The sequence below is a fragment of the Hevea brasiliensis genome, chromosome 2, assembly GCF_030052815.1.
Source record: "Hevea brasiliensis isolate MT/VB/25A 57/8 chromosome 2, ASM3005281v1, whole genome shotgun sequence".
Classification (NCBI taxonomy): domain Eukaryota; kingdom Viridiplantae; phylum Streptophyta; class Magnoliopsida; order Malpighiales; family Euphorbiaceae; genus Hevea; species Hevea brasiliensis.
The window spans coordinates 4,458,042-4,482,878 of record NC_079494.1 but is presented as its reverse complement, the minus strand read 5'-3'; the positions used below and the strand labels follow the sequence as shown (position 1 = coordinate 4,482,878).

Genomic DNA, 24,837 nt, shown 5'->3' with positions numbered 1-24,837 from the left:
TAAATGGGAGCTCAGCTCCCTCATCCAGTCCATCAAACATGCATATAATAATTTTACAGGTCCACAATAATAATTTAGTTTACAGACCCAAATCAAATAAACATTTCTAACACATGCGGAAATTCTAGGAGTTAATAAAATTACACAAACATTGATAAACAACCTGCGAGGAAATGAAGCAGGTTAACCTAAAAAATATCCTCCTGTGGCCTGGAAAAATATTGAACATGAGTGAGCGTTCGACTCAGAGAGTAAAATATCAATTTTAATCATAATCTCTATAACTATCTAAAACTAATGCACCCTGTAAAGTGAAATGCAACATCAACAACATTTTCACATCATAACATCAAAAAGGTAAATTTGGAGCACTCACGCACCCTGTAACATCAATCATAATATATGGGAGCTGATCCCCTATACAGCTCTCTTAAATCCAACCTGGTGCCAGCGAAGAACTCAAGCCGTGTCTACCCCGAAGGACCGGGTTCCAGCGAAGATCTCAAGCCGTGTCTACCCGTCCTATCCATAGTCCACACCACATCACACGCACGCCAACGCACGCACACTACTCCAAATTACCACAACAACATCCATGGCACGCTAACAGTTATGAATGCAACATAAATCGTGCCTAAAGTTTATCTACATAGATATATGCATATAAGTGATGCATGGGCATGCTTGAACATATAATAATAGTGAAATTACAATTAAAATTAATATTTTACTCACAGACTTGACGATGGTCACTGAGGCGGCTGGGCGGAGGAAGAAGGCTGTCCCGGCTCACTTGACAATTTTATTACAATCATTTAATAAATTTGACTCAATACAAACAAAGAAAAAGACCAATACGTCCTAAGTCGTACCGAAAATCCGGTAGAGTCTCCCCTATACCTAGGACCTACCCAACCTGCAAAATGGCTCAAAACACACTTTTATATTTACAATCCATATATCCACAACTCAATCATATCACACAGCCCCTCCTGGGCCCATCAAATCAATCATCCATCACAGTATGTAATATTTCAATTTAATCCTTATAATTGACCATTTTTGCAAAAACTGCCCAAATAAGCTCTAAAAATTCTAAAACTTTGCCCCGCGGTCCTTAGCAATATTACTAAGCTATTGCAAAAAGAATCAAAATTTTCTAAGCTACCACGAATATTTTATGGATTTTTAATCCTATTTAAGCACTAGAAAATTACGAAAAGTAAGGTTCGGGTTTACCTTTGCCAATTCCGACTTCGGGAACGCGCTCGGGACATCTGACAATGGGGGGCTAGCCAAAACCTCGGTGCAATTCGGAGACTTTTCCGGTAACGGGTCTGTCTGGCCGGAATTTCGCAGACCCGGTCAACTGTCGAATTTCCGCGAATCGAGGATACCTACACGAAGCCCATAACACGGGGGTTAGTACATAAATTTTTCAGAATTTTCTAAGCTCATTTAATGCTCGAAAAGACACTGCGAAGTTCCGTGGGACCCACCGAAAAACGGTGTCGAAAAATTTTGAAATTTATGTCGCCGCGAAGCTCTCGACGAGTGGAGCGTGCTGGTACCCTCGGTTTTCTCGTGGGATTCACGGTTTTTGAGAAATCTAGCCCAAAAGTCGAAATGGGCTAAAAACTTCCCGAGCAAAAATTGGACAAACCGCTCGATGGATTTCGGCGTTCTTGGTGTCTATGGAAAGCTCTCGCCGAGTAGATGATTTTAGACACAAGACTCGGTCCAATTGGTGGCCGGATCGGCCGGATTTTGGCCGGGGAAGCCGAAACGCCGCGCGCGCGAGGGAGGGAATTTGCGAGCGGTTTCCGGCCGTTTGGGGAGGCGGCCGGTGGTGAGGGAGGTGGGTGCGGCGCCGTCGGTGGGGTGGCGGGAGGTGGTGGCCGGCGAGGGCGGAGGAGAGAAAAAGAGAGAGAAGGGGAGGAGGTCGGCGGGGAAGGAAAGAAGAAGAAGAAGGAAAAGGCCGGTCCGATTCGACCGGTCCGATCCGGTCCGGTTCGATTCGGCCGGTCCGATTCAAGATACAAAATTTTAAATTTTTACTCTGCCTCGGGACCGAAAACGAGGTCCAAAAATTCTGAAAAAATTCTAGAAAACTCAGAAAAATACGTAGACTCCAAATATATTTTTAGTTTTGCCACGTGGTCTTTAAATTAATTTTTAGAAATCATCAAAGTTGATATTTTCGGAAAATCGAACCTGATTTTTAAAATCCGAAAAATCTCAAAAAAATTCCTAAAATTTAAATAAAATTAAAATACCAAAAATGCTCATAAATTTAAAATTTTTGGGGTGTTACAATTATTATACATATAAGGCATGCTCATGCATTTACTTATAATTATATGTATATGGCTATTATAGACACGCTTTTTGTTACATTATTATTTGATAAAATTGATGTGGGTGTCACCTATGATAATTTGGAACTATGTGTATATGTCGACTTACGTGAGGTATGGTACTGGATATGGGTAGATAGACAAATTGGCTTGAGTCAGTCTCGCTTGGAGCCTAGCCCTTTTTGTGATAAGTCAGGGTGAGTACAGTTTTGAGTTGGTCTCGTTGACCCTTGCATTAGGATTATTAAAAGAAAATTCGCTCAAGTAAATCTCGCTGGCAGATGTTGAAATTAAGAGAGTTGTGTAGAGGATTAGCTCCCGTATATATATATATATATATATATATATATATATATATATATATATATATATATATATATATTTTTTTTTTTTTTTTTTTTTTGATTGATGTGACACACAAGTGTGTGAGTGCTCTAAATTATTCTTTGTGTGAATATTATTTGAACTTGATTGAATGTGTTGATATATGTTGCATTTCATCCTTAAGGATGCATTAGCTCTAGATAGTTATAGAATTTATATATAAAATCAATATCTTACTTTATGAGCCGAACACTCACTCATGTTCATCCTATTTTTTTCCAAGTTACAGGAGGTTCTCTTTCTTTTTTATTAACCTGCTTACTTCCTCTCAGGTCTACTAGCAGCAAATATCAATATTTCATGGTATTGATTAAAAATCTAGACTCCACATATGCTAGGAATATTATATTTAGCGTAGGACTGTAAAGATTATTAAAATTGTAAACCTATATTTATGCATGTGTGATTGAATGGGATAACAATATACATTGGACGAGAGAGCGGAGCTCCCATTTAACATAATTGTTATGTTGAAGATTGTGTGGGTGAGCACAGCTTCTCAAATTTATATATTTTGTGATCACAGGTTGAGTGAGCTAAAACTTTTCGTTTAGTAATCCAGTTTATGGTCGGATTCTGTCCGACTGTTTTCTTGAAAATATGCTCTAGATATGAGCTTTATGGTTGGGCTAAAATCAGTTTGGCATACTATAGACTTCGAGGGTCTTATGCTGACCCAAGTCCTAATGCCAGTCCGGCTCATAATTTGGATCATGACAAAAAACTAATTAATTAGTTTCATTAAAATAGATAGATCAAATAATAGCTTGAATAGACTAAAATTCCTTAATAAATGAAAAAATTAATGGAGATATTAAATAGTTTATCAGACTATAAATAGAATGTCTAAATAATATATTTTTTAAAATAAAGAGACTAAGTAATTAATTTCATTAAAATAAAATGATTAATCTCTCAATATATATATATATATATTTTTTTGGCTTTGCTATATTAAAGTAGGCAAGATTATAGACACAATGCATAAATCAGATTTCCTCATTTATTTTAAGGGTTTGTTCTATAATGTTAGTTGTTAGCTATTAGATATTAACTATTTATATAATGATTTAAAATATAAATACTCGTTTAAAATAGCCATTAAATTAAAAAAATAGTTATATCATTTTTTGATTTTAATCAAAATATTTCCTCAACTTTTAAAGATAGGAGGAATAATATTTCATGAATCACTCCCTTAACTTCTAAATATTAGTATAAATATTATATTGTCGAATAATATAAATAAAAAAATATTATTTTGACTCTTATTAAAATATTAAATATTATTTTAAAAATTATTGTCAATAATTTAATTTTAATTAAATTTGATTTAAAGTAAAGTTATTTTTTTTAAAAGTAAGTTTTTTTGCCGAAAGGTAGAGAGATTCATTACATAAAAGTCAAGGCTCAATTACATGAAGCAAAATCTCTAATAAAAAAAATAAAAAAAAAATAAAACCCTAGGCTCCTACTGTCAGAGTAAAAGGTGAGGAAGACTGCACCTACCTAGAAGGGGTAGAAGACGATCGCCAGCCGATAAGGAGAGCGAACTATTACTGCAAAAGAAAACTCAAACAAGAGAGAGAAAGACGAGAGCATCAGTTGAAGTTTTCGAATTTACTCCAGGTTAGAAGAAGGGGACATGACGGTGACTGTTTGGCATTGTCTTTAAAAGTTTAAAATTATTTTTTTAATAAAAATATTATTTTAAAAATTAAAAAAATAATTAAAAAAAATTATTTTATTCAGGTGTGAATACACCCCATCATAGGTGTGAATTAAATTCCGGGAATCCTCGCCTCTTCGGCCCACCCTACTTGACTACTTCCAAACCAGATCTCGTCTCGTCAGACTTGAATAAGTTGATTATTAACTAACCTATAAAGCCCGTCGAACTAAAAAGACTCTTTAAAAAAAAAAAAAAAAAAAGAGGTTCATGGTAAGGACATGGGATTGGTCTCTTGGGATCATTGCCTTCCCCGTAGAAGCCAGACTCTGCATCCGAATCGCAATTGTGATTGGACAATTACAAGTTGCACAAAATCCAAACAGAAACAAACAACCTCAATAGTTCCCCAGCTGGCCATTTTCTCCGTGTCGTGCCAGTGGAATCAAAAGCGAATAGAGATCGTGACGTGTAGAATATTTATGGAAATTATATTATTTAAATTTATTTTAAATTTAATTAAAATTTATTTTTAATTTTTAAATTTAATTATTATTATTTAAAAAAATTTAAATTCGTTTAATTTTATATATGTTAATTAATATTTTAAAAATTTATTAATTTTATAAAATAATTAAATTTTATTTTATATAAAATAAATAGATAAAAATTTATAAATATTATTATAAAAATATATATTTTTTATTTAATTAAATATTTATATACACAAATTCAAATAATAAATATTTAATATATAAAATTTAAATTTAATTTAAATTCACAATATGTATTATTTTTTAAATTTAAATATATTTTAAATTAATTATATAATATTTAAATACACCTTATTAAAATTTAATCAAATTAAATACACGTAAAAACTTAATTCGCTGCCCTTTGTAAAAGCGAAGCTCCATTGTATCCCATTTTTGACAAATTATTTTTTAATTTTTTTAATTTATTTTAACTTTCCCAGCCAATCAGGCCCAAGTGATCAAGAGTTATTGAGCTGGATGGAACTCTTGTAATTATCTGCGTGCGATTTCCTCTCCTTCCGAATCTAGATTCGAAATTCCCTGTTTGATTGACCATATATAGTATTTTTATATATGGAGACTTCATCTTCTTGTGCTATTCAAACCACAAAACACTCCATCATCTTAAATCCAAAACCGCCTCTTCTTACTAAGTTCGTATCTGTTGACTTCCTCCCCGGAGACGAGGTACGTAACTCTGCAGTCTCTGTTTCTATTCGCTCATCTATGGTTCCTTTGAGATTAGATTCTCTTTTCTACTTTTTTATGTGAACACAACGATTCTTTTGCTTATTTTAGATTTGGATACCTTGAAGTTTTTGATTCTCTGATAGTTCTTGTTGTAGTTTTGCTTTTTTCTTTCCTTTTTTTTGTTAATTTAATGTCTTGCTTTTTTTGTTCCTTTGCTGTCTGCTTTAATTTCACCAATGGTAACTAAATTTCTAGCAATCATTAGATTTTCATTTGTATCATTCCATTTTTTTTAAAATTTTTATTTCAATGAAATTGTTATTTCTAGATTTTGGTAGAATGTCAGCAAGAGATTATTTCTAATTTAGCTAACTTTTCTATTAAAAAGTTGCAATAATTGTTTTTCTTAATCAGAATCTTAAGGCTCATTGGTAGGAATTTTTATTTGGTAGAACAAGTTCATGATTATTATGGGTTGGGACCCACGATAGCACGATCAACGATGTATGATTTTTGATTTTTTCATTGGATTCACTGGTTTTTTCATAATGCTCGAGCTCTTATGATCTCCATTTTTGTCAACCGTTGGATCAGTTGATGGTCATGGTTGAACAGTTTTAATTTTTTAAATCAAATCCAATGGTGGACAATGTAAGTAAATCCAGAGCTCAAGCACTTTGAATTTTTTTTTTTTTTACTGCTCATAAATGCAGCGTGTATTATTGAAAATTACAGTGCATGGTTTCTCCTTCTATTTGCAACTGAAAGGGGCACTCTACCCAATTTTTGGGCCACCAGATTGCTGATTCATTTCCTGATGAGAGAGCAAGAATTCACTTGCTTCTATTCATTTTCTTGCTTGACTTGCAAGAATTTTCTTGTTATCAATGCCTTTGCTCAGCACCAAGTAATTAACTTTTCATCCAACAGGCTAATAACTTGAGTTATACTCTAGTTGGTTGTTTGATAATGAGTAGCTAGCTTATGGTTTGATCTGCTTTTAGTATCCTATCATTTTTGTTTCTGTGGATTTGCATCTTTCTATAAAACGTTCAGCACATCTCAAGTAACTTTGATGCACAATCAATTGCAGCTTGTCTTAAGAGGAAGGGAGATATTTATTTCAGATCCTGGACAGAGATGGAAGTTTTCCAGCCCTTCAAAACTGCTGATAGGCAAAGACACCGCCCCTTAACTCCTTTTAGGTTCACAAGGGGTCTGATATGTCTGCTGGTGTTTCTTTCCACTTCTTTTATGTTTCTAGTGTATTTTGGACCGCTGGCCTTAATGACACGGCTTGCCAATGTGCACTATCCCAGAAAAGTAGCCTCGTTCATATTTTCTATTTGGCTAACTTTGTGGCCTTTTCTATTTGAAAAGATAAATGGGACTAAAGTTGTATTTTCTGGGAATTCTGTTCCACCAAAAGAACGTGTTTTGATTATTTCCAATCACAGAACTGAGGTTGATTGGATGTACTTGTGGGATCTTGCATTGCGTAAAGGGTGCCTGGGCTCAATTAAGTATATCCTCAAGAGCAGCTTGATGAAACTTCCTGTCTTTGGTTGGGGTTTTCACATTTTGGAGTTCATTTCTGTTGATAGGAAGTGGGAAGTTGATGAACCTGTCATGCATCAAATGCTTTCGACTTTCAAGGATCCTCGAGATCGCTTGTGGCTTGCTCTTTTTCCTGAAGGGACTGATTTTACGTAAAACCTATTTTCCCTTTTCCTCAATGTTCCATGTGCTTGCTTTCTCATATCATTGTTGATGCAGCCAAAGAAGACTAGATTTAGAAATTATTTTGATCCTAAAATTAAAAAGTTTAGGTTTCTATTATTTAGAAAATTTAATTAGAAAATAGTATTTATTGGATTAGTATTTTCTTACTTTGGAATTCCTAATCCTAATATTAATAGAACTAGTTATTATGCCATAAATAACTATTTATCTCGGTATTTTACTAGAATTTATGATGATTGTTATTAATTTTGAGAATTTTTCTGATCCTTTTTTAGTGTTCTTGGTTCTACGTCAATTGTACATAAATTTTTCTGAGCCCACCAAAAACCTGGACAAACCTAGACTCGTACAATTGAAGAAATTTAACATAGAGTCAATGGGTTTTGAGCATTCTAGGATATATTTTAGACATATGAAATGGTGCTTTTATATAAGATTTGTAACAGACCTTTTAAGAGGCTTACTTTGCTTGCATTGTTTATGCAGAGAACTGAAATGTCTAAGGAGTAAAAAATTTGCAGCTGAAGTTGGACTTCCTGTGCTGACGAATGTGCTGCTTCCGAAAACAAAGGGTTTTTGTCTTTGCTTGGAAGTGCTTCGGAGTTCCTTGGATGCAGGTTTTTTTCAACTAATTTTACTGTTATATATCTGATGCGAGGGAATAGTAGTTGCATTAGCATTGGGCTGTAGAATTCGCAGAAAGCCAAGAATAGATGGTTAAAGTCAACACAATTTTTCCCTAATTAATTGTGATTATATTTGCATGATTTGTCAAAATTATATATCATGATTTCACATGAAAGAAGAAAATCTTGTTCTGCAGTTGTATCCCACATATTTCCAGATATTATATTATACACTTACCATGTCTCTTACAACTGCAGTTTATGATATAAGTATTGCATACAAGCATCAATGCCCTACCTTTTTGGACAATGTATTTGGTGTGGATCCTGCAGAAGTCCACATTCACATTCGACGTATCCCAGTCAAGGATATCCCAGCATCTGATAGTGAGGCTGCTGCCTGGTTAATGAATACCTTCCAGCTCAAGGATCGATTACTATCAGATTTCAAAATTCATGGCCATTTCCCTAACGAAGGAACAGGAGAAGAACTTTCTACATTGAAATGCTTGGTAAATCTTATGACGGTAATTTCCTTGACTGCCATATTTACTTATCTCACCCTTTTTTCATCCATTTGGTTCAAAATATATGTAAGTTCAGCTTGTGCATTTCTTACCTTAGCTACTTACTTTAAAATTCAGCCAATGCCACTTATAGGCTCTTTTACACCAGTGTTTCGTTGCAAGAAAACATAGTAATGAATAGCTTGTCGTATAAGATCAAATACACAAGTTAGATCTCATGTGAACCTTATTGCAAATTGATAGGAACTTATATTTCAATATTTTTTCCCAATATTATCAGGTAAAGGGCGAATAATCTATTTGACGGTAAAACTTATTCCCTTGGCCTTTTATAGCATTGAAGTTTATCACCAAAATGATTGATGTAAAACAAAGAATCTTGATCACTTATACCATGAAAGGATATAGTACTGTTCCAATTAAAAGGGCAATTATGAATCCCTTTGGAGGCTTGCTTGTAATTTGTAATTATATGAGTAACTACGGTTGGTTTTGGTTCATTTGCATGCCCTGACAGTGCATCCTCCATTTGTAAGTTTAATGCATCTGATCATCTTCCCTCAGGGTCGGTAAAGCCCCGTCTTTTGAACTCTGATAACAAGTCCATTGAATATTTTGGGCTGGACAATGTAGACTAACATATACAAGGTGCTAGTCTAAGTCCACACTGGCTATGATTAGCCCTGTTGTGTCATCCAAGGTCAGTATAAAGAATAGGAAGACACGGAGCAACATATTCCAATCCATTAACTCTTTGACAATTTTCTTTTCCCATTTCTCATAGAACCTCAATAATTCACACTGGTCCAATTGTTCAAAGCTTATTGGTCCAGGCTAGATGGGCTTTTTTTCATCACAATTCACAGATTCACTAATATAACAAAAATCTTTATGGAGTTGTTTTTTTTATTTTTTTTAAAAATGCACACAGGCACTTAGGTGAGAAACATTATAATTTTATCAAATAATCTATATAAATTACTTACACACACTATTCACAACCGATGTGGAATCTCACTTCAACCCATGAACAGGATTCACTTCAGTTGAAAACTGAATTAAGATGCCTTTGTTGGATCATGATGTGTGGATGGGGTGCGTTGCATGCTCGTCTTCTAGAATGCCAACCTTTTCTCCGACTCTTTTATCTCTTTGCCTCATCTTGAAAATCCCTCACCTTAGCCATTCGGAACAGGCACGAAAACATTCCAGGCATCGGTGGACCTAGCAACATGGAAGAAAAAAACAGTTGTCGTTGATAGGGTTTTGTCATATACGGATAAAAGATATTTAAAAATAAAATATATAGATTGATCTTGTCAATGAAGGGAAAAAACAAAAACAGAAAGGGAAGTAGTTGGCTGTCATCAAAATCACCTGAGTGACAAAACAATGGTTCAATTGTCGTCATCGAGTTTGGAAGTTCCAAACATGTCGTTGCAACCTGCAACTATATAATAGAGAAGCGTGTATTAGGTTTTCTTGGTGATGCCTTTGGATTTTTATCCTGTTAGGTGATGCGCTACAATGCCATGAATGTGGCGTCCACTCTCCGTTTCCCTAACTAATTCCATTATACTATAATTGTAAATAAGCTGCGTTTTGCCTATTTCGGCTCAAGCTAGCTAATTAATTGATTCTTGTCTTGTGAATTTGAAGCTTATAGACGTAGCTCCAAGTCAAGCCCTACGTAAGTTTGGGAGGGAGCTTTGAAATTTTGATAGATAGATAAATAAATATTTTACAAGTTAAAAATTATGTTTAGTGATTATATACAACAATGTAATTGTTATACGTATAATAATTATATATTAATTTTATTATAGTCGATAATAAAAATACAAGCATTAATATAATAATGAATAGTAGTAACATAGTGAAAATGAATCTTTTTGGTGGATGGTGAGCCGAACAACTAGAAGTATGGTTGTTTGGTGGCCGCAGTTGGCGCTAATAAAATCAGACATGAGCGGGACAGCCGGACAGGTGAATTGATTGTTGGGTTGGGTGGAGAGAAAGCCATCTGAGTCTAGCGATCGGCAATGACAAGCTTGTGTTTTCTCAGTATTTCCTCCATGGAGCCCGCCACTTCCCCAAGTTTCTCTTGTAATTTTTATTACCATATACATTGAAATATCAAAGACCAAATTTATTCATCACTATCTAACCTGACTTATTTAATAATTAAATTTGTAAAATTCAAATTCTCACTCACCCAATTTTTTTTAAAATAAAATCACTGATGTTCATCTGAACTTTTTTATTATTTTCATTAAAAAATAATTAATTTTTAAATAAAATTATTATACATACATATATATTTTATTGAAGAATTTTTTGCACACATTGACTACACCCACATGATGATTTTGGTTTCTGTAAAAATAATTGATTAAAATTAAACAAAAATCAAAATCCCCCGCTCCCCTCCTTCCACACAGCTGGAGGAGACCCGTTAGGGCTTTTCTTTTTATTGATTTTAGTCAAACAAGGGGAAAAAGAAAAAGGTTTTCTTTCCTTTGGGTGACACCAACAAATTTATTTTTCTTCATTGGATTCCCTCGCTTAAAACGATTATTATTGGTTGGGGTAAAGTTCTTTCTTGGATGAGTTGGAACATAAATGACGTGAAATTATTAGTTCATTTGATTGCTTTCTAACGTAATTAGGCAGTATTATATCATATGAACACAAATCTGATCTCTAATTTAAACCCATAATGGCACCAAAAATAGAGCCGTTAATCTACCCTCTATCTTAATCAATAGAATTTTTTTTCCCATTATTGTATTTGAATTTTTCTTCAAGTAAGATTCGCTTATTAAATCCACAAATCTTACATATGGGTATATGTAATATAACTCGATATGAGAATGAATTTAATAATTATTAAATTAAATATTTATATCAAAATTTACACAAAAATAATTAAAATATATATAATAAATGCATAAATCTAAATATAAATATTTAATTTAATGATTGTTAAGCTAATTCTTATATGAGTTTAAACTTTTCTTAATAGCACCCTTTACATATTTATATCTTGAACTTACAGTAGTGTAAGAATTTTTCTTATTATTAGTTTTTCTAAATGGGAAATTCTCCCCTACATTTGATCTTTTATAGACTCAAAATACAACATGTGAAATTATATATTTAGTGTATGTTTGGTATTGCGTTTGAAGGGCCGAAACTGTTTTTATGAATAAAAGTATCATTTTAGATGTTATTGAAAAAAATTTTAAAAAAAACTATTATTCTTATGACTAAAGCTTATTAAATTTAATTTTAAATTATTTTTTAATATTATTTGACTAGCATAATTTAAAAAGTGATTTTCTCCATAATAATTTGAATAATAATAATATCAAATAGGCCCTTAATAAATAACTCTCTATCACATATTTTGTATTATCTTGAATCATAATAAATTTAGGTAAAAATCCTTCATAAATAATGCAACATGCATGCTGGTAAATTTCGCATGCATGTGTTTAAAGTTTTCGAAGGAAATTTTTTACATACTTCCAAAAAGAACCTGGCTTTTGGTCTCGACAAAAAGAACTTGTACTTCTACCATGATCACGAAAAGAGAGGGCAAATTAGTTTAAAAAAAAAAAAAGTACACAGTGTTACACTGATCATGAAAAGAAAGTAGCAAAATTAAAAAATGCTAGAAGGTTAAGGTGGATGCCTCAATATAAATTCAATGCTCTCTGTAATAACTTCCACGACTTCAATCAACTACAACCACTCTAATAACCTCCTCTTATTCTTTATTCCCACACAAATCTCAAACGGGAAGCTTCTCTTCTTTTTCTGTCCCAGATGGCGATTACCTCATGGTGTTATCTTCTCCTGCTTGTCTTCTCTTTAGGTGACCATTCCATTACTTGCACACATGCACAAACCTTGCCTGACATTTTAAGGTCTAAGAACATAGTTTCTGGGCTTAAATCATGCATCTTATAGTGATTTTACATTATTTGCTTCTCTCTTCTTGTTGGGTATTGATTCTTGTTATTTGACAAGATTATTCTTGTTGAGTTGATTTCTGAAACACAGAGCTGGTTACTGAAAGATTATTATTTAACTTATTTTTGTATGGTAAATTTGCAGGCAGCCTAGCCAATGCTACTTTTTTCACTCTCCAAAATCTTTGCAGCTACACGATATGGCCTGGAACTCTCTCTGGAAACGGTGCTGCGACTCTCGGCGACGGTGGTTTTGTATTGTCACCTGGTTCATCAATCCAGCTCCAGGCTCCACCCAGTTGGTCCGGCAGGTTCTGGGCTCGAACTGGTTGCAAATTTGATGATTCAGGGGCTGGGAAGTGCGTCACCGGTGACTGTGGCGGCATATTAAAGTGCACAGGAGGTGGAGCTCCGCCAGTGACCCTCGCGGAGTTCACTATTGCCTCGAATCATAATGACAAGGATTTCTACGACGTTAGCCTGGTAGACGGATACAACATTGGCTTAGGTGTGAAGGCACTGGGTGGGTCCGGTGATTGCCAATACGCAGGTTGTCAGGAGGATCTTAATGGGAACTGCCCAGCAGAATTACAGGTGGTTGATTCTGGTTCGGTTGTTGCCTGCAAGAGTGCTTGTGAAGCGTTTAATGCACCGCAGTTTTGTTGCACCGGCGACCATTCGACACCGCAGTCTTGCTCACCGACCCAGTACTCGGCGTTGTTCAAGAATGCATGCCCGACGGCCTACAGTTATGCTTATGATGATGCAACAAGCACTTGCACTTGCTCCGGGTCGGATTACTTGATCACATTTTGTTCCAAGGGGTCTGGATAGTCTCATCTGACGCTCCATGGTTTGGTTTGTTGTTGCCTTGTTGGGTAATTGTGAATGATAGTTTCATTTGATTTACAGAGTAGTTAAACCATACGCGGAATTATTAAGGGTGTATGTTATTAATGACAAGTTAATTAATGGATTATGCTTTATTTAACTTGAAAATTCCTGCCTAATCCATTGTGAACTCAGTGTACAGACATGTCTTGGTGGACGAGTATAGGCAAGAAAATCCGTTTGGGAGATTAATTTATATGGTTGGTTGGTTTGGTAGAGGGTATTTTCCAAAGAGAATAAATTTAAGATGAAGGGAATTTCTTCAGTTTTTGTTATTTTCTGTTTGCTGGGACTTGAGCAGCAGAGAGCAAGGTGTTCTGTCACATAACTTGTTAAGTTGGTTGAGTTGAATTGTACCTCTATTTTCAATTTTCATATACAATGTTAAAAAGATTAAATAAATTATTGGCTATTTGATTTCTTGAATGACTAAGAGGGGATTAATCCAAGAATACTTGTTCATCACAAAAGCAGAGGTAGTTGACCAAAACGTAGCTTTTCAAGCAATGGCGGAGCTTAAGCTTTATCTGTGGAGGGGCCAAAAAATTATGGGACATTTGTATTTGGAGAGAGGGAGGCATAGAGAGGATCCTCACCAATAGTAACTGGTAACTAGCAAATGGAAAGCAGTTTGGAAGAGCCACTGGAAGCTCCCAAATTGAAAATTTTCTTGCGGAGATGATTAAAGGGATGTCTCTTCTCCCTGCCAACCAAGTGATTAGGAGACAATTCCACCAATTTAATGAACAGTGCATGTTTTGTGGTCTGCCGGAATCCATTGAAGCAGCAGAGATTTGGATCCATTCACCATTGCAATTGCGGTCTACTCTTGTCAGGGGCACTACTTCCATGATCGATCTTTAGTTCAATCTGGTTACTTCCTTCACACAGCACTCTCCGGACCAAGATCAATTACTTTTAATCCCTTTTCTACCATGGCAAATGTGGAAAAGTAAAGTTGCAATGATTTTATTTTCAAAGGATCTAGCACTCACTATAGCCAGGTCATTGCTGCCGCAACCAATCACCGAGCTGAGTTCCTGCTGGTTCAAGAACCTGCAGCTTCGCATGCACCTGTGGAAGCATGGTCCCAAACCTGAGTTCCTCCTCCATCGGGAATTACTGAAGTGAATTTTTGATGCTGGGGTTAGCAAGCATAACTAGACAAGTTCCATAGCTGCTATTGCAAGAACCAAAGAAATTCCTGCCCATATCTGACCCTTTATAAACCCAAGATACAAGCATGAAATATCCGCAAAAACTGCTGAAGGTTACCATTGAATCGGGTTCTAACTTGAATTACAGTGATCTATGTGCCAGAGAGCCAGTCAATACTTGAATAAGCATAGAAGATTTTAAGCCCAAAAACCATCCTACAAAATTTAGGCAAAAATTCTTAAAAAATGTTCAACTCTTGTTTCATATTTCACAAGTTTCACCGCTGTTTTCAAGAAAGCTAAGAAAGAACGCGAGCCTGGTATCGACCTTGTGAATTTAAGCACAAGCGGATGACAATGGTTTCTTTGCATTTAGTAATCGGGGGAAAATAACTGTAACCTGTAGTTTTCGTCAAGTTCCACTTGATGAAAGCAGAAGTATAGCGAAGATCCCATTTCTAGAGATAAATGAAAGGGGGAATTAAAATTGAAATAAAAATTAAAATCCCACAAAAATTAAAAGTAAAATATATGAAAAACGCAGACTAGAGAAACAAGAAAAGACGAGGCTTTTCATTCTTCAAAGGCCTTCGGCCACACCTCTTTCACTCATCAACAAAGCTTTCTTCTTTTTTTTTTTTTTTTTTTCTTTTTTTTGGTTCTTTTCCTTTGAATACATTTCCCAATTCTCTACATGCAGCTTTCATCTTTGAAAGCCTCTCATCCAAATTTCTTAAATAGCATTTGGGATGAGAACCACCTACATCTAGGACACTTGCACTACATGCCACCTCTTCCTACAATGGTGCCCTTGTAAAATTACAAGCCAAAATTAAAGAAAAAAAATAATAATAACATGGGAAAAAGAAAAAAGAAAACTACAGCTGCCTACACTTTACAGAAGCCCCTTTGAATGAAGTATTACTTGAAAAGAACCTAATCCCCATTCGATTCAACCATGATGCTTTCATCTCTCCAGAGCCCGTGCACTGACCCTCGCCTTCCTCTTCACTGCTAAAGAGGGTTTGATCCGAGCAGTCGAGTGATGCTCCACACGCTAAATTATACGACTGACATGCTGAATGGCATACCCGAAGCCTGTCATAGCCATCCTTGTCACACTTTTGGATGGAGATCTAGTCATTTAGGGGCCAATTTTTTTAGTCAGATAAGACCAATGAATAATTATCATGCACAATAGGATATTAAACAACTCCAGCAGAAATAATAGAGGCAACCTACCCAGCAGGCTAGTCGCTTAGCAACTGTATCACAGTAGCTGCTGCCGAAGACATTAAATAACTTCCGGGCACCACCAGGGAACAACCGATGGTAGTTAGGCATGACAACTACTTCTTCTAGCTGCTGCAGTATACTTGGTTCACTGGGTGCACAATGTTGACTGAACACATCGCTCTCCAGCACATTTCTGCAAACTGAAAGGCTAGAGAGAAGTGTTGAGCTATTCTGACAAGTATATCCCGCATAATCTGAGCATCGGAATTCGCAAACTCCATTATCACAGACCCCACCATGAAGACTGCACTGTTCATCACAAGCAGCTGCATATAACACAAAGAAGCATAGTTAGAGAATGGTAGATCAAACCTACTCAACTCAACTTAACTCAACTAAGCCTTTATCCCAAAAATTTGGGGTCGGCTATATGGATTCGCTTTTTCCACTCTGAACGATTTTGGGTTAAATCCTCAGAAATGTGTAATACTTCTAAGTCATGCTGTACTACTCTCCTCCAAGTCAATTTAGGTCTACCCCTTTTTTTCTTTCTATCCTCTAGCCTAATGTGTTCTACTTGTCTAACTGGAGCCTCCGTATGTCTACGCTTCACATGACCAAACCACCTCAATCTCCCTTCTCTCAACTTATCTTCAATTGGCACCACTCCTACCTTTTCTCTAATACTTTCATTACGGACTTTATCTAGTCTAGTATGACCACTCATCCACCTTAACATTCTCATCTCTGCAACTCTTATCTTAGATGCATACGACTCTTTCAGTGCCCAACACTCACTACCATATAGCATAGCCGGTCGTATGGCTGTACGGTAAAATTTTCCTTTTAATTTATTGGGAATCTTACGATCACATAAAACTCCCGTGGCACGTCTCCACTTCAACCATCCGGCTTTAATCCTATGACTAACATCCTCCTCACATCCCCCATCTACTTGAAGGACTGAGCCTAGATATTTAAAGTGATTACTTTGGGACAGTGCCACTCCATTCAAACTAACTCCTTCCCTATCACCAGTTTGGCCTTCACTGAACTTGCAATGCATGTATTCTGTCTTCGTTCTACTTAACTTAAAACCCTTTGACTCTAGAGTACTTCTCCAAAGTTCTAGCTTCCTATTGACTCCTTCTCGTGTCTCATCTATCAGAACAATATCATCCGCAAACATCATGCACCAAGGAATACTCTCTTGTATATGTTTCGTCAGTTCATCTAAAACTAATGTAAAAAGGTAAGGGCTTATGGCTGATCCTTGGTGTAATCCAATTGAGATCGGAAAATCTCTTGTGTCCCCTCCCACTGTGCGCACAATAGTAGACTAGCCACTACACATAAATCAGCAAATATGATTTTTCACCCAAGAAAAGGGGATGGGGGATCATATTACCAGTAGAACAGTCAATGCCAGTGTAACCTTTTTTGCATTTACAGACCCCATTTGAAAGGCACATGCCACGCCCATTGCAATTATTAGGGCAGGACCCTACAAAAGAAATTCAAAGAATGAATCCAAATAAAAGTAGCCCAAAGATTTGGGATTCCACAAGTGATGTTTCTTCCCATCAATTGACTACATTGTAGCAGATCAAAGGATAGAGGGGCTCACGTCTGCTACAATCATGACCATGAAATCCCAGGAAACAGTGACACTTTCCATCAATACAGTCTCCATTAAAATTACATGAACTGGGGCATTGCCCATGTACAGGAATTGAACTCATAATACAGAGTTCATGGTAAGCAGGGCAAATAAGCTCACCTGCAGGCAAAAACATAAAACAAAGAAAATACGTACAAAAATGGATTTCGTACTGAAGTACAATAAAAAAAATAGATAAAACAAAATAATTACCATTGAAGCCAGGGAACTGAACTGGTCCGCCAGCTTCAGGACACACTTTCCACATACCATCCACAGCAACCTAAAAGATTACTATCAGAATGGCATCAGGTAGATAATTGCAAAAGGTAAAAAATAAAGAAAAAGAGAGACGAGTTCTTTAATTCTTTTTCATAAAAAAACATATTTGTATTTAATTTGAATTACAGTGTTTCATAAAAAAAAAATGCTTGAATAAATACTTAAGCTGCTGAACCAGAACCATCACAAATGCATCTTATAAAGTACAGTTTGGCATGCAAGGGAACATCAAATGCATCAAACCTCCAATGCATACCTCAAGAGAGTTGTTTACACATCTGTGCTGATAACAACCATTTCCTTGGGTTACAGAACCCCGCACAAAGCCATTGCGTACCAATGATGATGCCATGCACCTATGTATGCATTTAAACAGAAACTATATTACCATATTGTGCTAAATATACTTTTTTTCCCAACCGCATCCTGAAAAACTTCCAATCATAATTTTCACCTGGAGCTACTCCCTCGAACTTCACCCAACATCCTGTCAGGTGCTCGTGCACTGTTAGTGTCTGTACATGATCCATCAGAGTAAGCCACAAAGTAAGTACAATAATCAGCCAATGAGGACTGCCCACCTGCAATGACCAGTAAAAGAAGTTAACAGAACTTCAAACTATGAGCCAATCCAACCAACTCATTAAGAATATATCTTTAAAATTATGTGATTAATGGAGTTTGTAGATAAGGACAACAGCCTTAAAACATCCTGCTTAAGAACACACCTTTATTTGGTTGTGGAAAGTAACGAGCCCACTGAGGGAGGTCCCCACTATAACTTAAAATAGGGCAGTAACCCTCAGCCTCCCTGTTATATGTGCAGCCTGATAATTGGGTTGTGTTGCAATGGTATGCACCCTTCCAGAGATTGCAAGGGGAGGTAACAAAGTCAGTTCCTTGGTTGCGACCCCATTCAAGATGGTCCGCCATGCTATAGTTAGCCTGGTACCACCCGCTATCCTCCAATAAAGCCAGTGTCATTTTTGAAACTACAGATCTTGTATCCACAGATCCTGTCATAATCTCATTCATCAGAAGTCTTTTTTCCCAATGTGACCCTGCATGAAGTTATCAAATAAAAAACTATTATAATGCTAAAGGTTTCCACAACTATATAGTTATTAAAATCAATTTTGGAATTTATTTCAACAGCTATAACTTGTTATTGCAGAATGAATTGGCACAAGCAATTTGCATATGCTATTTTCTCAGAATTTCTGTTTCCATACTTTAACTTCATATCACAGTACATCAGTTAGTAGATTATTACCGCATGCTTCAGCAAAAAAGGTTCAACTGTCAATACAGATGTTTATGGCCAATTTAAAGAAAAAATGCTAGTGAGTGGAGAGAGAAAGAACAAAAGAGATCATAGAGAAGGGAAAAGAAAGAAAACCTGATGTGCCACGTCCTCCCCCATCTTCAAGTTCTAAACCCGTAAAATTCTCAGAAAATGCCTGCCAATAAATGAAGTCGTAAAATTTTGTTGGTTTTGTGGCTTGTAAAAGTCAGAGATTAAATGCCCGGACACATAAATAAAAAATATTTTGAAATGAAAACACACCCTCCACTCCCAAAATAAAAAGAAACAGAAACAAAAACAGAAAAGAAACATTTCGACAGGAAAAGTGTTTCTATTACCCCATAATGATGTCGCGAGTGCATGACAACATGCGGAAGCACCACACGTGTTACCATCCGCCCAAGCTTTTCATCCATGACTTGTTCAGTAACCTGAAAGTAAAATATGATACATAATGCTCACCTCCATTAATTTACCATTAAAAACCTGTCCATGCAGAAAAAAATTTTTTTTGGGTTTTGTTTTTTTTTTTTTTTGGGGGGGGGGGAGAGGAGGGAGGGGGGAGGAGAATAAACAAGATCAATAATATTCAAGGTTCTAGCATTCCTAAAGTTAGTTTATGAGTGAATGCACTTTAAAAAAAATTAAAATACTCGCATGAAAAATTGTGAGTACAACCTCATTGTGTAATTTTTACAAAGTTCTTTTAGTTGCACACATCCTTCTTTTTTTTCCCTTTCATCATTTGATAAGCAATTGCTGGTGCCATTAAAGCATTAAAAAAAAAGTGTCATACTTGCAAAGAGGAAAAAGGGAAGTGCTGGGAGGGGAAAAAATTATAACAATAACAACTAAGTCTTAATCCCAAACTCATTGGGGTCGGCTATGTGGATCATTTTTTGCTGTTCATCCATGTTTGAAACCAATTCCACATCAATATCCAAAAATTATAAATCTTATCTGACCAGATTCAAACATAACTAGTCTTCTTAGAAGTTGATGAATTTCATTGAGAATGTGAATCATGGTATCTACCTGACCACGCCTTCTTTTCCTCTCATCTCGAAAATGGGCAAATGCATGGGGATCAAAACCAAGAACATGCATAACCTGGAAAAGATTTGAGTATGCTAATCAGTAGAAGAAAAGAATTCCATGCTATTTCAGTCTCCTTAATCTAACAATTTAATGACCTCATGAATTAGAGTAGCTGAAAGTAATGTCTCAGCCTCAGCTGTCAAATGGCGAGGAGCAACATTCACATGTCCTGCAAAAGAATCGCACCATTCAGAATTCTATTGTTCTATGGTTAAGATACTGAGAAAATTAAAAAATGATCAACAAAAAATTACCAGCAATTGCACGACCCCATTGATCGCGTTCACATGCCACTGCCCATGCAAGAGTGTTGCCTGTGGTAGGTCTCGTAGTCACCAATAAAACCAAGTCTGTTTCAGCAACACCCACTGCAAAATTTAAACAAATATAATGGCTATCCCAGAAATTGTAATATGACGAATGCCATCAAAACCAAGAATAAAGAAGAGCAATTCAGTAACACAAAGAATCTTGAATGCACTGATGATACCTTCAACATATTCACGTGGAAGCTGCACACCACCATCTTGTCCACAAGCAGAATATCCACTTAACCGCAAGTTCCCCTTCACAGGCTCAACAGCCAATGCTCTCCTAAACCAATCAGCTGTCTGCCCCAATGCCTTCACAAAATTGCTTTCAAAAATCAATTCTTTGCTTGATCGAAATTTCTTTGTTTAATGTATTGCCATTACAATTTTATGCTACAGCAAGAATTACGAGACATCTCAAAATATGCATTATATTTGCATGGTCATAAAAACAAAATGACACCGACTAGGAAAAGTACTAACCTTGTGGAGGCGGCGCCTTTTATCCTCCCCAGATATATCATCTAAAGTGCAGTTATACCAGCAGTCACCATAAATTGGAGGGTTACCATGAGGATTGCAAGGAGTGCCAGGAAGAGAAGTCACAGGAGGTTCCCCAAGCTGACAAAGGAAAGACAAAACAAGAGAAGCATCAGTCGCACAGCCATGACTAATATAAGCAACAGGGCTTCGCAAATTACTTATGAAACCAACCTTCACAATGTCACCGACTTTTCGACAGTCTCTATCAGGTGAGTGTCCAACAGCATCATAATTTAAAAAAATCCTAATAGGTTGCTTTGCATCCTTTTGCTGCAATTGCAATTCTGAAATTCCAAGCAATGCCCTCCCTTTGTGATGAAGGGATTTTGACATAACAGTATGATCATAAACCTGTGGGGTAACAGAGTACACCTTGCGACCAGGTCGCCTCCTCTGTTCAATTATCTGATCATGAATGCATGAATGTGAGACAATGTTTCCACCTCCTCTTTCAGGACCTTGCCATTGAGTTGGGTGCTCTTGGGTGTTCGCATTAGCAGCTTGAAAGCATAAAAATATCAGTGCAATCTGTTTCAGGGAAAGAATATACACAAGTTATTGAAAACTCTCAATTGTTTGTATAATTACAGACAAAACGACCATCAAATTTGAGCTACACTTATCGATAAAATACAATTTGTAACAAAACTTCGCTATGATATCAGCAGATCTAGCATCAACAAATTCAAGTAGAGTATACCAATAAAAAAAATGAAAACTTTGGACTCCATGAGCTCAACTGAGATTAACTACAAGTTTATAATGCAACCAAATGTTATAATAGTAGCAGAAGTCCTTTCAAGCCAAACTGAAGCTGCAGATACATAAGATGCCCAGCTTATTTTAAATTTTTTTAAATTAAGAAAAGGAAAGAATGGAAAGATGGTGACCAAACCGAAGATCTTTGGCCCAAAACTATAAAAAAAAAAATTAAAAAAAAAAGCAAAAAACACTACCAATTATAAATAACTTTCCCATTTGAACTTCACCCCAATATATAAACCCTAAGCCGATAAAAAATTAGAAAATAAACAAAAAGAATAATATCTTATAAATCTGACAAATCACTTAGTTTACAGTACAACAGCAAAATCCTATATTTTACAGCAAATTTTCAGAAGCCAAAGGAAGGAAGAAATTTCAACATTCTTCAACCAACTAAAACCCTCAATCTCCCATTTCCAGAAACAGACCAAACCAGAATTAATATAAAAACAAAAATAAATCCCATTAAATTAACCCACCAAAAAAAACTCACCTCGAAAACAACGACGGCGAATCTGAGCTTAGTAATATCAAATCTAGTGACCGAACATAGACTACAGCAAATAATAAACTCCATGAAATGTCCAAAGCTACAGCACTAAAGAGTATCGATTCCATCAAATCACCGGCGATTTCCCGATCGGCCAAAATACCTTGAAGAATCGCTGGCTGTTCCGCATTTCCAATGCTATGTCTAAAGACAAATAAATATATAAAAAATCTCCGAGAGAAACTTGAAAATATCTATGCGATTTTGGAATGACAGAAAAAGAGTGAAAAAGAGGTGTCCCTTGGGTTTTAATAGAAGCAGAGGTTTTCTTAAACAGATTCAGAGTGATTTGTTGTTGAAACGTGATATGGAGTGTAGACTCGAAATCGAAGGCTTGTTTAGCTCACTAGATTTTCCTCTGAAAATGGGAAAGAAACAGCGCCAGTGAAGACAGAAAGAAGCACAGAGAGAGAAAGAGAGAGAGAGAGAGATAGAATCAAATGAAATGGCTGTGGTCGGTAGAGTTGATAACTCGATAAATTTTTTTAACTAATTTTTTTCCTTTTTATTATAATAGGCTTTGAAAAAGTTGCAAGAAATAAAATATCAGCACGTGCAATGTCCAGTTTCACCTTCATGTTTTTGTTAAATATCGAAAACGCCACTCACACGTATGCCTATATATGTGTGCTTTATAGGGTTTTACATATGTTTGAAAAAACAAAAAAATTCACACGTGTGCATATATATATATATAAATAATTAATTTTTTTACAAAATATTGCTCGTTTCTCTGTAAAATATAATTTCGTGAAATCTGATTAGCTCGATATATAAAATAATTCACACACTTTAATGTAATTAAAAATTTTTCATATATATATATATATATATATATATATATATATATATATATATATATATATATATGAAGAAGTGATCATAATTTTAATTAAAATAACTATTAATGATTGGCCGAGAATAAATATTTAATAAAAAATACTTTATAAATATATATATATTTTAAAAAATTTTTGATATATGAGATTCATATATTTAATATATGTATCTCATTATATATTTTATATCTTAATTTCATAATAAATTAGATAAGAAAAATTATGTATAAAAAATTTATGTATATATATGTGTGCGTCTGTGTGCGCATATATGTTATTGGATTTTATATATATTTTTGAAAAAAAAATATTTTGTTAATATTTATAATTTAAATATATTATAAATTTTAATTTAAAAGTAAGAAAATTTATATAAAAAACAAGTTTAAGATATTAAATGAGCAATTTACTCAATAAATACCATACCTCAAATGGAAGGGAAAATATATTTATATATTTTGAGAAATTTAATGATAAAGGATATATTTCCTTTTCATTTTTGTCAAAAATTATATATAAAAAAAAAAAGACTGCCCATGACCAAAACGTGGATTTTCAAATAATCATAAAAATAATAATAATAATAATAATAATAATTTCTAACGTGATTTAATCTAGCAACTAAAAGCACTTACCAAACAAATCTAAATTCAAGTCTCCGCCTTTTAATTTCTCTACTCTAAATAATAATGATAATAATAATAATATAATTATTTCAATAAGACTTGATTAAGCCTACGATCTAATCGGATGTATCAAAATTGTTATGTAAAGAAAAAATTTATGAAAATAAGAGAAAATAAAAAGCTAATCATTAAAAATAACTCGCGAGTGATAATGGTGTATAAAGTAATTATCAAATTTGTTAATCTAAATAAATTAAAATCAAAATTAATAGTTTTATATATTTATAATTTAAAAATAATTATAAATTAAATTTTTTATTTAGATTTCGAATTAACATAGTAAAAATTTAATATAAATTAAATTCAAATCAAATATATATATACATATTAAAGAAACACGTGAATAACGTTATTGTATTTATTGTGAATAACTTTATTGTATTTGTTATTCTCACTTATTTTTCTTGATAATATATTTTAAATTAATATTTAGTTTTAAATTAATTTATTATCATATGTATCTAAAAAAAATTTAACAAGAGTTAAATTATAAAATTTAAAAATTATTAAAAGAAGTAAAAATCACACAAATCAAACCCAACTTATTTAATATAAAAATCAAATAAATATAATTTTATAATTTAATTTATTAATTTTTATGTAAATATTATTAAAATCAATTTTCTTGATTTGATAAAATACAATTAATTCATCATCCTGGTGGACACAATAAATAATTTCAATTCAATGATTGAAGAAATCAAAATTAAATTATATAATTAATTTAAATTAAATTCAATAGTTATTTTTTGGAAAATTAAATTCAATAGTAAAAATTTAATTTGAAGGCAAAAAAAGGATTAATGGTCCAAGAGCGGTCAATCCGTCTTTAGCTTGGAGCCAAGAGATCAGCTTCGTCTTCTTCGAACAGTTGGGTGTTGACGTGGTACGGCAATGTATTTAATTCATTGCTGCTGCCCAAGATTGAAACGGTCAAATAAAACTATACCATATATGAAATTATTTATTTTAAATTAAAATTTTGTCCATAAAATTTAGTATAA

At 34.5% G+C, this 24,837-nt stretch overlaps 4 protein-coding genes across 7 annotated transcripts in view; 2 read left to right on the top strand and 2 right to left on the bottom strand.

Annotated features, from left to right (window-relative positions):
• LOC110649113 (uncharacterized) overlaps window positions 1–24,837 on the bottom strand; it is a 94,247-nt gene that overhangs the window by 8,120 nt on the left and 61,290 nt on the right. The gene's annotated exons all lie outside the window — the stretch shown is intronic.
• Window positions 5,401–9,445, top strand: LOC110649114 (probable 1-acyl-sn-glycerol-3-phosphate acyltransferase 4). 4 transcript variants are annotated; one of them, XM_021803537.2, is made up of 5 exons: window positions 5,401–5,633; window positions 6,730–7,345; window positions 7,866–7,996; window positions 8,264–8,532; window positions 9,097–9,445. In XM_021803537.2, the coding sequence occupies exons 2-5, from the start codon at window positions 6,777–6,779 to the stop codon at window positions 9,103–9,105; spliced, it is 978 nt and encodes a 325-aa protein (XP_021659229.2). In that variant the 5' UTR covers window positions 5,401–5,633; window positions 6,730–6,776; the 3' UTR covers window positions 9,106–9,445. The 4 variants fall into 4 exon arrangements, with proteins under 4 accessions (XP_021659229.2, XP_021659225.2, XP_021659227.2 ...); XM_021803535.2 differs by lacking the exon at window positions 9,097–9,445 and adding an exon at window positions 8,813–9,032 and having other exon boundaries at window positions 5,402–5,633; XM_021803533.2 differs by lacking the exon at window positions 9,097–9,445 and having other exon boundaries at window positions 8,264–9,032.
• On the top strand, window positions 12,214–13,675 carry LOC110649110 (pathogenesis-related thaumatin-like protein 3.5). Its single transcript, XM_021803527.2, has 2 exons — window positions 12,214–12,412; window positions 12,655–13,675. The coding sequence occupies exons 1-2, from the start codon at window positions 12,364–12,366 to the stop codon at window positions 13,341–13,343; spliced, it is 738 nt and encodes a 245-aa protein (XP_021659219.2). The 5' UTR covers window positions 12,214–12,363; the 3' UTR covers window positions 13,344–13,675.
• On the bottom strand, window positions 15,104–22,780 carry LOC110649111 (uncharacterized). Its single transcript, XM_058132939.1, has 17 exons — window positions 22,252–22,780; window positions 21,165–21,521; window positions 20,934–21,071; window positions 20,630–20,762; window positions 20,394–20,507; window positions 20,235–20,308; window positions 20,077–20,151; window positions 19,380–19,472; window positions 19,135–19,195; window positions 18,464–18,796; window positions 18,190–18,316; window positions 17,992–18,091; window positions 17,667–17,736; window positions 17,421–17,573; window positions 17,202–17,297; window positions 15,800–16,119; window positions 15,104–15,693 (listed from the first exon to the last, which is right to left on the bottom strand). The coding sequence occupies exons 1-17, from the start codon at window positions 22,333–22,335 to the stop codon at window positions 15,436–15,438; spliced, it is 2,586 nt and encodes an 861-aa protein (XP_057988922.1). The 5' UTR covers window positions 22,336–22,780; the 3' UTR covers window positions 15,104–15,435.